Consider the following 16,763-nt stretch of genomic DNA (forward strand, 5'->3'; position numbering starts at 1 on the left):
TTTTTTTTTCACTCGCAGCATCGGGTTCACACTATTCTGACAGCAGACCTGGTTATTGTGATGAAGCGAGGAAATATTTTAGAATATGACACTCCAGAAAGCCTCTTGGCTAGGGAAGATGGAGTTTTTGCTTCTTTTGTTCGTGCAGACATGTGAAGGGATGTCTTAAATCGATACATGGATTTAAAATACTGCAGTCATAACCTACTTAATCGATCATCAGCTTGACCTTCAAAAAGTGACATCTTAAATTTTTACACTTTTGTAAAGCATATTTGTTGTGTTGTGGGACTTTGTAATTAGTTACAGTGTCACTTTACCAATGAATATTGTATTTCCTATGTTGATATTTCTTTTTTGTTTTGTTTTCCAAGATCTTACTGCTTAATATGTTCATTACTGATGATTGTCTAATGATTAAGCCACTTTACCGTTAAGAATAACAGGCTGTATGAAAACATGTAAGCTACTTTAAGTGGTAAGTCAGCAGCTATAATTTCTCATAATTTTAAGGCTGGTAAATACCTCTCAGGCATAGAAGTCACCATGAGTATTCAGTATGGTTATACTCTTATTTGGAAGAATGTGTTTTCCGTTTTGTTGGTGTCCCCAGATGTTATTGGAAGAGGAATAAGAGGTCAGGTTTTCTAATCAGTGAGAAAAGAAAACACTCAAAGCTATTATCTACCGGATGAAAATATTCTCTGTGTTCATTACCATTAGTAGCAATACTGATGCTTCCTTTAACAGTCTCTTCCTCATCTAAATTGTTTCCTGCTACCAAGAAGTCATTTATGGTAGCTTTGGAAAGCCCAAGCCTTAACCAGAAAGATCATGGGAGAAGTTTGGATATTTGAAAAATTATACTCAAGGTTCCATGTTTCCCTCTCCAGTCAGGACAGAGTTCCTAAGGTATCAGGAATAATGTGCTTTTTCCAGACTAAAGTTCAAAGAGTAAATACATTCAGCCCTTCCATGGCAGGCCAGCTAAAACTCTCTATGGTTTAATTCACCACTAAATGTGTTATGATCCTGAGCCCTAAAATTCCACATTTTCAAGATTCAGGAGCATAGGCAAGTGGCCTCGTTTGCCTATATAAATATATATATGAAACAAGTGTCTATTGGAAGAGTATACTTCTTTTTGACATTTCTGCCCAGTGATGTCACACGTATATCCATTTGGTACTGCTCTAACTTTAATGCAAGTGTAAAAAAGTGAATCAAAGTGTTATTCTAATTTTAATGTACATGTTAAGAGTGCATCAAATATGGATTGAATATTAGTGTTATGTTTTGTTTAAATATAAATTAATAAATTTTAAAATACTAAAAGTTACCTGCATTGTCATACTAAGCAGCCAAAGCTTTCTACTATAATTCTCTGCCCATCTAGTATAAACATTATGGGTTTTCATATGAAGACCGTGTGCTTTGTTAGATTTTGAAGAATTATGATTGATAGAAAAAGAGAATTTGTGCTCCCTCTCTGTAGCTTTTATGTTCAGTTTATTGTATTGTGTACTCACTCTTGGGAAATCTGTAATACTAGTTTATCTGGCATATATGACTGGGCCTTCACCTAAATATAGAGTCCTGATGTTTACCTAAAATAAGTTCCATAAGGATGGACAGGTGTGTTCTGTGTCATTTAGCTTGAATTGTCACCCTTTGTTGTATATCTAAAACCTCATTGAGAAAAATCCTCTTAATGTTTCCTGAAAGCTAAACGAAACAGAATCAATAACTATTAAATCAATCTTGAAAATATTTTCTAAAAATTCTACCAATCTCCTCAAAGTATTTCTGGCAAGAAATGTTTTGTAAGGCTGCATTTACATGGTGCTGGTTATCAACTTACTCCTTATTCTCACAGAGAAATGGGGATTTACCCGTAATAGTACCCCCTCACAGTATTTGTAAATATATATGTCAACAGCAGTATAGCTAATGACACTAAACTGAGAATCACATTTCTCATTCTGACACCCAGGTGGTCACTAGTTCCGTCATAACTTTTAGTCACTTAAGTTGAGTGTTTAATAGTTTACAAAACTGAACTGACTGAATAAAGTCAGGAATGACTTTTTTAATTGTTTAATCATCTATTATGCTATATGTATGATCTATTGAATATAGAAATGACTCATCTCGAAATAATTTTTTAGTAAATAGGTACATATCTATAAAAGATGAGCCTTAATCAAATTTTACACTCCCCAATTTTACACTTAATTAACAAAATCCATTTTATAAATTTTAATTCCTTAATATTTGTTAAAAGCAATAAATGCATAAAGATTTATATGAAAAATAAGGTTACTGATATCACTTCAAGGTTTTTAAAAAATTTCTCTTGAAGGACTGTGCATCCTCTATTCTTGGGCTACTACTCATGATCCATTTAAAAGTCAGCTTAGCTCTAGATTAGATACCAGAAGACTGGTATTTGAGATCCCATAACTGATATTTGAGGTCTGAGACCATGTCTGTTTATTCTTTATGTCCTTTACATTTAATACAAGTATCTAGCCCACAGTAGGCCCTAATAAGTATAGTTGATTGACCCATTGATTAGTCTCACCACTAGCCATGGGCCTAAAACTCTGGGTTATTCTCTGCACTTCCTGTGTTGTGTTGATTCTACTGTGAAAATATACTGGCTTGGTATTATATAATAAATTACTCTTTCTCTTTGCTTGATTAAATAGGGCTATTATTCTATCACTTATTCTTTCACTTATTGAGTATCAACTAGGATGATCAACAGATGTAAATCAACACCAATTGCTGAGATAATACCCTGCTTTGGCAATTTTGTTTCACATTTGCCACTTGTCCTGCGCTTCACTAGTTTTATATATAGGTTCTATGTGGAAGTTTCCATTAAGTGAAACAGCTGTATCAATAATTTTATGACATCTCTAATTAAATAGCTGGATGTCTGGACTTTTCCCTAAGGTTTGTTGATAAATTTTTATAGTTATCTTCCAATATATCTTTTATCACTTATTTTGTATTATACTCTTTGGACTTCTGTGATTTACAGGACCATGAGAATTCCAATATTGACCCATTATCTAAAGTTAAATGCAATCTTCTCATCTTAGTGTCTTAGCATAAGAAATAGTAGTCAACAGGATGTGTCCTGTCACTTAGGTTTATTTTTTTCTTGAGTAACTACACATCATTCCCAACAGTTTTTCTTGAGCACTAGTAAGGTGCACCTGACTCAGACTTTCCAATGAAAGGGCTTGGAGCTGTATTTCTAGCAAGTGTCTCCAGATGAGATTCATAACTAGCCAAGTTTGGGAATCACTGGTCTACCTCAGTCATCATGTAATCTCTCTTTGTTATGATAACATGGAGCCACAGAATACTGAAGGTGATTTTCACATGCTCCTGCCTCTTTCCTGACATTACCTTCTTCCAGATGGCTAAAACGGGCCTCTCAGTGTCACTGACACTCAGTGTCATCGTAAAAGAAATGTAGAGGTAAATGAACCGAATCTTACCTAGACGATATAAACTGGGGTTCTGAATGCTATTTTCTTTTGTTTTGTGGCTTAATCAGCAATATGGACTCTAAGGGGAAAACTTCTTCACAAAGAGGCAAAGCCTTTTCCCCCCACATCTGAATTAGCTATCGAGTCATTTATACATTATTCTGCTAAATTTGGAGTCATATTTCCAAATGTTTACAGTCCATAAATGTGAGAACTTTGGGTAGGTTTCACTATTGATGTCTCACAATATGGAAAGAAGGTAAGTTATTTGATGATTATTCCCCTTACCACCTTCACCTTTTTTTCTACAGGTGCTGTCATCATTGCTGATATGTGAAGGTTAACATATTCTGTCTGTATATCTACTATATAAGATTTAAATTATTTCTTTTTTGGGGTGCCTGGGTGGCTCAGTCGGTTAAGCATCTGACTTCTGACTTGGGCTCAGGTAGTAATCTCTGGGTCGTGGGATCAAGCCCTGCATCGGGCTCCTCGCTCAGCGAGCTCCCCCTGCTCGTGCTCTCCCTCTCTCTCTCAAATAAATAAATAAAATCTTTTAAAAATAAATAAATAATTTCTTTTTCTATGGGTAGTAACAAATTTCTCTTAGCCATTCACACTATGGTCACCAATGCCCTCTTTCTAAATTGACAAAGATCAAGGGAGTCATACCTGGCTAAAGAAGTTAGTAGGCTCTAAGAAGAATGCCCTCTGTGACCTTTGTGCCACCAACCATCACAGATCATCTGCAGTTATATACTACATACTAATGACAAAGAACTTTGTCTTCTTTTTTTAATTTTTTAAAATTAACATATAATGTATTATTTGTTTCAGGGGTACAGGTCTGTGATTCATCAGTCTTACACAATTCACAGTGCTCACCATAGCACATACCCTCCCCAGTATCCATTACCCAGCACCCACATCTCTCCACCTCCCACCACTCCAGCAACCCTCAGTTTGTTTCCTGAGATTAAGAATCTCTTATGGTTTGTCTCCCTCTCTGGTTTTGTCTTGTAAGAACTTTGTTTTCTGAGCATTATTTTTATCACTTAATTAGCCCACTGCATAAAATAAGTAATGTGTTCATAAACAGCAACAGCACAACACTGCTTAATGCCACTTCATTCCCATTTTTCTCTTAGAGCTACAATATGCACTATTTATACACATTATCAGTTATTGTTAAGTGAAAGACTATTGACCTTTAATGTTATCAGAGTCAAGTGGATTTAGACCAGCTCTTCCATATCTAGGTATTTGCTCTTTGACCCATAGTAGTTGGGGCTTTGTTCCAACACTAGTTAAGTAAAGAGCAATTAAAAAAAATTAATCTTTCAGAAATCCAAAATGTTTATCAAGCCTTTGAATGTAGACATAAACAGAATTCTCAATTGTTTAAATCCCTTAATGTATACCGTTAAGCATCCTTCACAGGTTACAACATATCCTCCAAATCCTCACCCAGTGTGCATGCCATCCCCCATGTGCACATAACTGTTCACTGTTACCTTGCTGTCTTAAAGAATAAAGCTGCATGAATCTTTTCACCACATATTAATACAATGCATAGAAAAGTCAAATACAGGTGCCCACAATGGATGGCATAAAGAGAAATTCTTATAATCACAGTAATTTTTAAGTGTATCTTCTAGGCCTAATGCCACTTTAGGAAGACATTTAACTTCTAGATGGATCATAGAATGTGTTTCCAGTGAGAGGAGATTCAACGTTTTTTTTTTATCATTTTTTAAGATAATCATGGCAATATATTGATGGGTTATAGTGATCAGGCTCTTTTTAGTTCAACAAAGGGATGATAATTGTTGTCATAAAGGTAGTGACCTGGGTTGGGCATCTATGAAAGAAAGATGGTTGTCTCCTTACTAAGGGATGCTACAGGAAAACGAACTTGGGTTTTTCATCTGGATTAATAATTTTATGAATATCTGCTGTGTGTTCACCTTTGAGTAAATCAGGTGTGATTCAAGGAGATTATTTGTAAGGGTCGTACAGAACTTTCTGGTATGTTAAAAATAGTATGAAATCTTCTGAAATAACTATCTTTATTGTACTTATGGGGGAAAGAACTGAGATTAGAATTTAAATGAATCACCTCCAAATCATGAATCTGTCTCCAGAGATGGCACTTTAAGCACCAGGGAATGGGAGTGGAGAGATGGGGGTGCTGCTGAAAGGACACATCTGCCTTAAAATCTAGGGAAAGCAGAATTATCAGGTCCTAGGACAAGTGCAGGCTGGGCCAAGTCTAACAGCCTGTCTGGGGATAGCCCACTCCCTCAAATCCATCTCTCTATCTCAAGCTTCTCAGCTTCCTTCTACTGTTCTGTGCCATTCTATCCTTCCATCCACTTCTTTCTCACTTTGCATGTAGCCTTGATCAACCACTCCTATCTCAGATGAAATCATCTAGCATGGCCCACAACTACCTCCACTTTTCAGATTGTCCTTTTCAAAGTATCAAGCAAAGAATCTATTTTGTGCAGCTCATCTTTCTATCTTATGCATGACTGGACAACTTTTCACTACTTTACTTTGGGTCAGGGATTGACCTCTGGCCTAAAAAGCTGTGGCCAGATAATATAGCCAATTGGAAGTAATATCCTATGCCGGAGAAGACATAACACGGTCTGGAGAGTGCAATGAAAGCAAGAATACAAACCAAAATCACAACCAGTAATTTCAAAAAAAGAGTGATGCTACTGAGCTGGCTACTGATTATTTTCCTTTGGAAAATAAAAAATTAAGGGAGGGAGAACCATTCTTTCATCACATGAGCAGTAGAGTGAGCTGGTTGACTAAACCCTTTGGACATTCTTTACATGGTCCCACCTTTGCTCCAGAGAGAGGGAAAGTCCAAAGTAGGATGTAATTTTCTTTTAAACAAGAAAACAAAACAAAATCTCCTGCCATAAGTAATCACCTCCAAATATTGACTTTTTAAGCCCAAGTTCTATTTCCCTGTGGGAATGACTGCATAACTCACAGCCTGTGAGACACTTTCTCACAACCATGCATTCAAAACAACCAGTAACACCCACCTAGAATTACACTCTCTCGCCCATTTTAGGATCCCCAATACATAGGACAATTATAAGCATACCTCAGATAGGGCACCAGTTCCTCCCAGGGACCTGTCACTCTCAGACACTTACAAGTGCCAAACACTTAGCCAAGGCACTAAATTTGCTGTGTCATTGGCAAACTGGAAAAAAGAGGTGGCAAAATGCTGTGACTTGGGGTACAAGATTTCACCTTAAAAAAATGAGCTTCTTTTCTTTGTTCCCACTTGACTGAACTTCTAGCATATATTAAATACAGTAAAATATTATATTGGAAACACAAGGCATCTAGGCTTTTGGCCAAAAAACTTAGGGAAAAAATTAGCAAGCCTAATATTTCATGAGAAATTCTTGGCTTAAATAATATTTTAATAAAGCTTAGCTATGTGTGCCAATAAAGCAGAGAGATGACATAAAGACTTATGATTTAAATATCATATAATTTCTGTAATGTCTAGTACCATCTTGTGTCAAACAACATGAGAGAAGCAAAATTTCTAGGGGAAAGAAAGCAATGTGAAATCAATTCAGGTATCAGTAGAATGCATATTGCATAAACCATCTCATTAAAAAATTTGATGAAAGGATAATTACAACTAACATATATTGAGCAGATATGAGCCTTATAAGTATAATCTCATTTAATCTTGACAAAAATTCTACGAGGTGACATTATCACCATTTTATAATTGGGGTTCAGATTGGCTAATTTGCCCAAGGTTTAATGGAACAGAGATTCAGGCAGTACGACCTCAAGGCCCATACTCCTGGCTATGCGCTATACTAGACTGATGATTCAGTTAGTGAATCCATTGAGTTCTCTTGGAAATAAGTGCTTTACATGGTCTGTGATATATAATAAAGAATAATTATGTTAGCCTATGGAGAATATATTGAAAAAAGGAACTGGACCAGGAATTAGAAGACCTGAGTTCTAGTCTTGTTTCTATCACATATTAGATGTGTGGCCTTGGATTAATCATTTAAAACCTGAGTTTCCATTTCCTCATTTGCAAAAAAGGAAAACAAAAAGGCGTGATAACTACTCTGTCAGCTTCATTGAGTTTTTGTGATAATCCAATTAAATGGCGATGAGAGGAATTTTATAATTTGAAAAACACATTCTGAGATGAAATAATAGTATTGAGAATCCACTACATATACCACATCTTAATATTATTATGTGGGATTATTTTGTAAGTCACAGAATAAGCTTTTTCCCTCTTAAAAAATTGATATGATTCCAAATTTACAATGGTGAGATGACATATTCAAGCTGAGATATGATACAAAAATGGCTCTAGAATATTGATATCCTTGGGGTTCTGGAAAGGGCAAATGCAAAATCAGTCTGTTGGGGTATAACCTAGATCTCCTGAAAAGGGAATAAAAAGCAACAGAATTAATTCACATTCAAAATTAGAACCACATGAGAAATGAACAACCATGATGAGAAGCAAGAGACACAACAAATAGGAATATTAGCACAAGAACTAGAAATAGTAAAACGATCGGGGCGCCTGGGTGGCTCAGTTGTTAAGCGTCTGCCTTCGGCTCAGGTCATGATCCCAGGGTCCTGGGATTGAGCCCCGCATTGGGCTCCCTGCTCCGCGGGAAGCCTGCTTCTCCCTCTCCCACTCCCCCTGCTTGTGTTCCTGCTCTCGCTATCTCTCTCTTTGTGTCAAATAAATAAGTAAAATCTTAAAAAAAAAAGAAAGAAATAGTAAAACGATCTATAAGAGATTTAAAAATATGTATGTTTGCCAATAAGGATGTAAAAATGTGCTCAACATCATTCTTCACCAGGAACGCAAATAAAAACAGCTAAAACTACAAAGACTGACAATAAATCACTGAAACTGCAAAGACTGACCATAGCAAGCTCTGGTGAAGCTGGACCTCCCCATAGCCCGCTGAAGGGAATGTAAATGGCACAACCCGTATGGAAAACAGGCAGTTTCTCTAAGCCTAAATATGTGCCTATACCAGGATTCAACAATTTCACGCCTGGGCTTTTATCCAAGGGAAATGAGTGCTTATGTCCACAAAATGACTTGTACAGAAATGTATATAGCAGCTTTATTCATTAGAGTCCGAAAACCCCCAAAACAGCCCAAATGCACATCAACAAGAGAATGGACAAATAAATGGTGGTTTCTTCACACAATGAAATACTCACATATAAAACAATGTAACCAAACCTCACAAATATGCGGAGTACAGGAAGTCAGGTACTGAAGAGCACCGACTGTAGGAGCCCATGTACACACAACTCAACAAGAAGCAAAAAGGCAAAAAAAGTCATAACAGAGTTAGCTCTGGGAGGGAGCAGTTAGTCTGCAAAGGCGCAGGAGGAAATCTAGGGTGATAGATGACATATTTTATGTCTTGATCTGTGATCCATATGGCAGTTATATGATTGTATGTACATGTTTTTAAAAGGTGAGAAAAAGTAGATTAATTTGGAAAAGACAAGTGGAACTAGTAAAGAAAAAAAAAAGAGCCATTAAAATTAAAAGTTCAATGGACAGGTTAAACAGCAATTAAGCTTAGATAATGAGAGATTTCTTTCCAATGAAAACAGTTCTAGAATGTACCCAGAATGCAGCACAGAACAAGCTGATAGAAAATATGAAGCATAATGAAAAGATATGAAGGACAGTATTAGAAGGCCTGAAATAGGGGTCTTAGAGGGAAAAAAGAAAAACACAGAGTGAAGAGGATTTAAAGAGCCAAGAACTATTCCTTAAAAAATTCAGACTCAGATGATTTCAAAATTATTGCACTTTCAAGGAGCTAATCCCTATCCAATCAAACTATTCCAATCCACAGAGAAAGAATCTGCATCAGTTCTTTTTACTAAGACTTATAACCTGGGATGCTTGGGTGGGCTCAGTAGGTTAAGTGTCCGACTCCTGATTTCAGCTCAGGTCATGAAATCAAGCCCAACATTGGGCTCCATGCTGGGCGTGGATCCTGCTTAAGGTTTTCTCTCCCTCTCCCTCTGCCCCTCCCCCTGCACACTAGCTTTCTCTCCAAAAAAAAAAAAAAAAAGGTCACCTGGCTGGCTGGCTCAGTTGGTTAAGCCTCCGGGTCTTGATTTTGGCTCAGGTCATGATCTCAGGGTCCTTGTGTGGAGCCCAGGGCTTGGCGCTCAACAGAGAGTCTGCTTGAGGATTATTTCCCTCTGCTCCTCCCACCACCATCTACCCCACCCCCCGCCACACATGCACGTGTGCTCTCTCTCTCTCATATAAATAAATCTTTTTAAAAAATAATTAATTAAAATTAAAAAGAGTCATAACCTTCATCCAAAACCAGGCAGAGAGAACAGACAGAATAATACAGACCAATCTCACTTATAAATATTGATGCAAAAATCCTCAAGAAATATTATCAAAAACAATTCAGCCTTATATTAAGATAATATATCACCATGACCACATGCAGTTTATCTCAGGGATGTAAAAACTATTTGACCTTTTTTAATCCAGTGCTTTAATTTACCATATTAATTGGCCAAGGAAGAAACAAAAAGATAACTTTGATATACGCTAAAAAGGCATTTTACGTAATTCACCATCCATTATTAATTTTAAAAACCTAGAAAAGTAGAAAGAGCACACTACCTTAAAATGATAACTATGTAAATTATATATTCTGGAAGCATTTTCTCAAAATCACTAAGGAGAAGAACATGCCTGTTATCACCATCGTTATGGACTACTGGCCAGAAAATACTAACAGAAGCAGGTAAAGAAAATATTCAAATAACAAATGATAAGTTAATTAAATACTAATTAAGGAGGTTGTATCAAAGTTATAATTTTTTTTAGAAAATATTATGTTTTAAGTGTATCAGCCTGCGCTAAATTCTTTACATACTCACCTAATTTAATCTATACAACTCTGAGAGGTAGATGTTAAAGTGTCCATTTTCCAGAAGGGGAACCAGGCTTAGAGTGATGAAGTATGTTGCTCAAAGCCACCAACAAAGTAAGTGGCAGAACGGGCAACTGATCCCACATCTTTCTGACTCTAAAACTCTGTGAACTTAAACAAAGGGTTATGGCATATTTCATGCATCTTCCCCAGTTCCTCAATTTTTTTAAAAGATTGACCCAACTACACAATAAACTTCTGTAGGTTTACAGAAAGATCATATTATTACCCCATTTATTCTAACAATAAGTAAGGTAATTTGGCATTTTAAAATAGTAACAAATATCAAATATTTAAACCTAATATGAACCTGTTTAGAAAAATGACTTTGTGAAAGCTTTCCTGGCATAAATAATTTTTACCTACAGGAAAATCCAGGTCACTTAATAGCAGGAAAAAAAATCCTGGCAAATGATCATGGAGTCTAAATATCACTTTAAACCTCTATAACCCCTTCCGCAACTGGCACTTTCGAAAGGTGGCAATAAGGAATCACCCTACAGAGAGTTGTGGAAATTGTGATTTCTCTTTCCACGTACCATATGAGTCACTGAGTTTTCAAAACATTGTGAGGTGAAAGTCTAGCAATAGATCAGGACGTTGTTCGGAACTGCTCTTTCCCTAAGAGCTTCAGAAAAACCTGTGAAGAGGTCCTATGGTAAGAAAGATCCCAGGCTCAGGTGAACTTGCCTTTCTTTGGCACAAGAATATCAAAGCATTAATTTCAAGGCCTGGAAAAACGAACAGTGACCACCACTATTCCTCATCTTCTCTTGGAAGAGACCCCACCAGCTTTATTTAGTACTAGCATTTTGTGCCCTGCTGGCAGAAAATAATTACCACAGGTACTTTCTACTTGATTGAAGAAACCACTTTTCTCTTGGAGACATTAGTATAGTAAAACAGACAGCTTGACTTTCTAGGTCTTTATTTTACCACCAGGGTCTTGCCTGGCTTCTTTTCAGTTCTTAGTGTCTTGATTCAATTCAAGAGTTGAGGAGAAACCAGTACAAGTGTTGGTTAGTTAGCACTCTGAAGTCAATGAGGTCTCAAAAATAATTCTCATGTCTATAAAATGATATTGTCATGTCTCCTTAGTCTTAGGTTAGGAAAGATAGTTAACCAACAGTTAAAGGAATCTGTAGGTCTATACCTTTCCCCCTTCCCACCTCCACACCCAGCTCTGAGATCTTTTGGACCATCACCCAACCAAAACCAGTCCACTAGATGAATAAGAACCGACAACTGATGAGCCACTACATTCTACCTCTGAAACTAATGATACACTATATGTTATTACATTGAATTTAAATGATAAAAAAGAACCAACATTTATTAAGTCCTTACTACAGGCCAGTAAGCACTAGCACTTCATAGGGATTGTGTCCTCTTGTGCTCAGGACAATTCTATAACTTTCCTAACCTGACTGAGCAAGAGAATCTCCAGGGGAACTTTTATTAGAAGTATTTAAAGCTTTTCATTAAAGATATTTTCATTTTGGGGCCAAAGATTTTATATCTTATTCTATCCTCACTCAATAAAAGCCTGGAGGGGCATAAAATAATTATACCAGGCGTTTCTCATATAGCTGAACAATGGAATAACAACCATCCCTCTGAGATACTGTACAGTGAGAAAAGCATAGGATTTGGGATTAGATGTTTTGAGTTGTAGCTTTTCATCTCCTAGGTATTTGATTTCAGATAAGTCATTTAGCCATACTGTAATAGACTCGTGTGTAAAAGGAAGAAAACAACCCAGCGTAGCCATTATCAAGGATTAGGTCAATGTTTTTCAGAGCTTAGTATATGCAGACTCTATCTATTCTTTGGGTAGATGGAGAGATGGATAGATCAGTGAATTCCCTTGCCACTTTGCCCAACTTGCCTACTTTTTCCCTTCTCCATTCAATATATTGATCTTGTTCCTGTTCTTAGAACACACCAAACCATTTCCTTTATATTTGCTCTTGAGCTGCCTGAAGCACTCTTCCGCCCCCCGCCACCACGCCCCCCACCCCGTTGATTACCTGACTAATCCTTTGTTCAAATTCCACCTCTTAAAGAGGTCTTTTCTTTTTTTTTAATTTATTTTTATTTTTTAATTTATTTTTTTATTATGTTAGTCACCATACAGTACATCGTTAGTTTTTGATGTAGTGATCCATGATTCATTGTTTGCGTATAACACCCAGTGCTCCATGCAGTACTCGCCCTCTTTAATACCCATCACCGGGCTAACCTATCCCCCCGCCCCCCTCCCCTCTAGAACCCCCAGTTTGTTTCTCGGAGTCCATAGTCTTAAAGAGGCCTTTTCTAAACTGTATATAAAATTGCCAATTTCTGGCTCCAGTGATTTTCAATACTGACTCCCCTGCTTTATTTTCCTTCTAAATCTTGACACCATTGATAACTATATAATGTATTACTCGTTTACTTGCTTGTTCACAGCTTCTTCCCCAAGAATGCCTTGGTGCAGGGGCTTTGTTTTGTTCACCTAGATGTACATTAAAAGGTAGTGATTGTTATTAATGCCTCCCTTCCTGACTTGCTGATCCACACCTGTGAGCTGGCATAAGTTTAAGGAGCTGAGCATGCAAGCTGAATGGATTCTTTTGCACGAATGGTGCCGACGGTTATCCTTAAAGAAATGGGGTGGCCTAATTTCAAGGATAGTGAGGGGGTTTTTTGTTCATAAACAGATACATATCTCAAGAAGAAATATTCTCTAAACTCACTGGAACAGATAAATAAGAAGAGTTGTACTGTCATTCTCATTTCATGATAACTCAAAAAAAGTGAGTTTATAGCATGCTGTTTTGATTATTAGTTTATGTAACAGTTTTATTAAGCTGATTCCCAAGCAATATGTTCCAGAAGTGGTTTATGTGAGGACACTAATAAAGCAGCATCCCAAGCAAATAGACCAACCGTTATTTGGGCTGCTAACATGAATCGTTTCCATTGTCATTTTGAAGACTCTCCAAATTTTTATGTCTAATATGGCTCAGGAAGTCCAAGACCTCGAAATTCACAAGTCTAGTCAAAGGCAAGGTCATTAAATGCCAGGACTTCACCCTTAATCTGGAGAGTACTTTCAAGGACTACACTAGTTTGTCACTTGATAATCAAAGCAGCAGACAATTGGGAAAAGCACCAGCCTAATACTTTCTCCACTTGTTTGAAGGCACCTGACAAACTTTGTTTTTAGGAGAACAGGAATTGCAGAAATGTATTTACCCACAAATAAAATGCTCATAAGGTCTAAAAGGAACCTAACAGATGTTTACTTAAAAGTGAACAGATATCCTTGAATTGTTTCCCAGTTGCATAAATTTCTCTGGTATGCAACATGAACAGATTCTAACAGAATTCTTAAAGTCTTATAGTCAAGAAAATCATAAGATTTTAAAAGTTAATTCTGTTCTAAATTTATTACTGGTCTCCTCAAGAGTGGTGCACAAAGTAGTCTTTACTCTTGAGAGAACAAATAGGAAAATTATAGAACAGTTAAGAAAACACATGTAACTTTTAGGAGATGATAGCAAAATAGTGATTTAAGAAGTAGACCAATAAAGAAGCCCTAAGTAGTAAATGTGTTCTTAAAAAATTAATTTCCTTAACAAATTTCTCAAGGTAAATTTAAATGTTCATATTTGGGCCATAATATGAGAAGAGGAGGATCAAAAGGGAGAGAAACCAGATATCAATCAATAATAAATACAGTTGACCTCTGACCAACTTGGGGGTTAGTAGGGCCAACCCCACCTGCAGTTGAAAATTCATGTATAACTTTTGACTCCCCCACAAAAAACTGTACTAATCACTTGACTTTGATGGGAAGCCTCATGGATAACATAAACAAGTTTGTTACATGCATTTTGTATTTTATATGCATTATATACTGTATTCTTACAATAAAGTAAACTAGAGAAAAGTAAATGTTATTAAGAAAATCACAAGGACGTGATGTAATGAACACTAGGTATTATATAAGACTAATGAATCATTGAACTCTACTTCTGAAACTAATAATACACTATATGTTAATTAACTGAATTTAAATTTAAAAAATATAAAAAAACAGAAAATAACAAGGAAGAGAAAATACATTTACAGTACTGTACTATATTTATTGAAAAGAATGCACCTAGAAGTGGACCCGCGCAGTTCAAACCCGCGCTGTTCAAGGGTCAGCGGTATTTCCCGGTCACAATAAATACCACAGTCAGCTCTGATTTTTCCCTCTCCCACTACTGATTCTGTGTAACATTCCTTTTGTATATATTTACTTATTAACCCCAGAGCTCACTTCTTCTCTAATTAATATAATAGTTTCCAGTATCCCCTTCTGCCAATCACAGAGTTTTGGAGCCCAAGGAACTCTACTCAGAAATGCAACTCCAAAGCCATTATAGCCCCTGCTTCCTGATCAGTCATACTAAATCAGACTTATTGTGTTGTTTTCTAATCCAAATCTTTCCAAGGCTTGTCTCTACCTACTGAAAACTGCCACGACTCCTTTGTTGAGCATTTAAGTCCGTCTATGCATTTATTTTCAAGTCCCCGGATGTGGTTTTCAGCCTTACCTTTTCCATGCATTGGTTCCAGAGTATTTTTTCAGCACCTCTGTCATTTGAGCTGTGATAAGCCAGAGGCTTAGGACACAAAGATAAAGAAGCCCCAGCCCGGCCCTCCAGCAGCCCTCAGTTTCATGGGGGTGAGTGATGGAGGGGACAAGGACATGAATAACCCATGTGTTGACAGGAGTGGTGACAGAGTCTGCTGCCCCAGCAACCCTGGACTCAGGCATCCAATCTGGCTATCTTGTTGACCTTGCTTCATCAGTGCTAATTCATTTAGTGCTGTGACTAAAACATGGCCCACTCTGGTCAGTACTCCACAATACTGTGGAGTACTTTAGGACTCTGTGGAACATCCTTTCTTTGCTTTTCTGCATACCCCAGATATATCTGGTCCGAAGACTGGATCAGATGTCAATTAATCTATGAAGCTTTCCTTATTGTCTTTGTCTTAATATCTCTCATTTGAATTTCTATGACACTTTGGTTGTATTTCCCTTTCTCATTCTAATCACATCCTTGCTTGTACTGGAGTTTATTATCAAAGTCTTGTTTCTCTTACTACAACTGTCTGCCTCTTCAGAACAGCAACTATGATTTTATATATAAAAACCTAAAAAAACAAAAAACAAAAAACAAATGCTTCAGAAAAGGATGAAAATGTGCTCAGTGAATGTTCCCTGAGCTAAAAGAATAAGGAGTAAGTTGTACACTAAACACAACTGTAAAATAGAACAATGAGGGGATTAACTAAGCAAGTTCCCACATATTTAGAGTAAACCTACTACATAAATTACTGTAAATATTAACAACAGTAGAGATGAGAGCTGCCACTAACAGCATTTCCGGGCTGAAAGGGGTTAAGCAGATCTATCCACAATGGGAAAAAATTCTTCATTGCCTTTATTAAAGACTAATTTTAGGTCTTTTGGCAATTAAATGAACACACTGTTTATGCTCCATACGCTTTCTGCCCTGAGTCTTGGAAAATACGTGAAATTTCCAAGAATTAAAGTTTCCATTAACACAAATGCCAAATCAGGAGGCCTGACCTGTGGGAGAAAGCACATTTGTCTTTGCTGGAGCCCATTTAAAAAACTATAGAAAGATATTTACTATATAACCCTTCTTGTGCGCAATTGCTCTGTCTTATCATTCAGATCATCTAGACAAGATGAGAAACCTGCAACATTTCAGAAAGTAACCAAGTACTGAAGAATGGCCATTTGAGTTCTAAAGTGTTGACAGTTATCCCTTTTTTGGTGTAAACTTTCTCATTGGAAAAGACCTCGACTTTTTTTTTCTTTCTTCTTTTTTGGGGGGGAGGGGGGTCGTTGCATGCGAGTGTGTGCGCGCGTGCTTAATTCCCTGAGAACTAGCTTTGGCTGAAGAAACACTTTACTTATAGTGGGTTCCAAAACATCTTCCACCTGTATCATCCCCACTAGATGGAAATTTAATGTAAATAAATGTGTGCATACAGCTTGAACACTTCGAAAAACTGTTTTCTCATCTCTATATCTGGTTTTATTCAATCTTAAGTAGCCCAGTTATCTCCCCAGATTTCAAAATAAAAATAAAAAATAAATTCTCTTTACGTCAGTGAACTTGGACTCATAAGTTCTCTCCTGAGCAGGGAGCCTTTT

The 16,763-nt window shown here is 36.8% G+C and overlaps 1 protein-coding gene across 8 annotated transcripts in view; it reads left to right on the forward strand.

The window, feature by feature from the left end:
* ABCC9 (ATP binding cassette subfamily C member 9) overlaps positions 1 to 2,762 on the forward strand; it is a 138,092-nt gene extending 135,330 nt beyond the window's left edge. For 4 of the 8 annotated variants that reach the window (XM_027594393.2, XM_027594391.2, XM_027594395.2 and 1 more), the window contains one exon: positions 19 to 2,762. In XM_027594393.2, the coding sequence (XP_027450194.1) occupies positions 19 to 156 (138 nt within the window). In that variant the 3' untranslated portion in view covers positions 157 to 2,762. The remainder of the gene's footprint in view (positions 1 to 18) is intronic. The other 4 variants (XM_027594394.2, XM_027594398.2, XM_027594399.2 and 1 more) reach the window with 2 other exon arrangements.
* Positions 2,763 to 16,763: the final 14,001 nt, after the last annotated feature.

This window comes from Zalophus californianus, chromosome 9, assembly GCF_009762305.2.
Source record: "Zalophus californianus isolate mZalCal1 chromosome 9, mZalCal1.pri.v2, whole genome shotgun sequence".
In the NCBI taxonomy this organism is placed as follows: Eukaryota; Metazoa; Chordata; class Mammalia; order Carnivora; family Otariidae; genus Zalophus; species Zalophus californianus.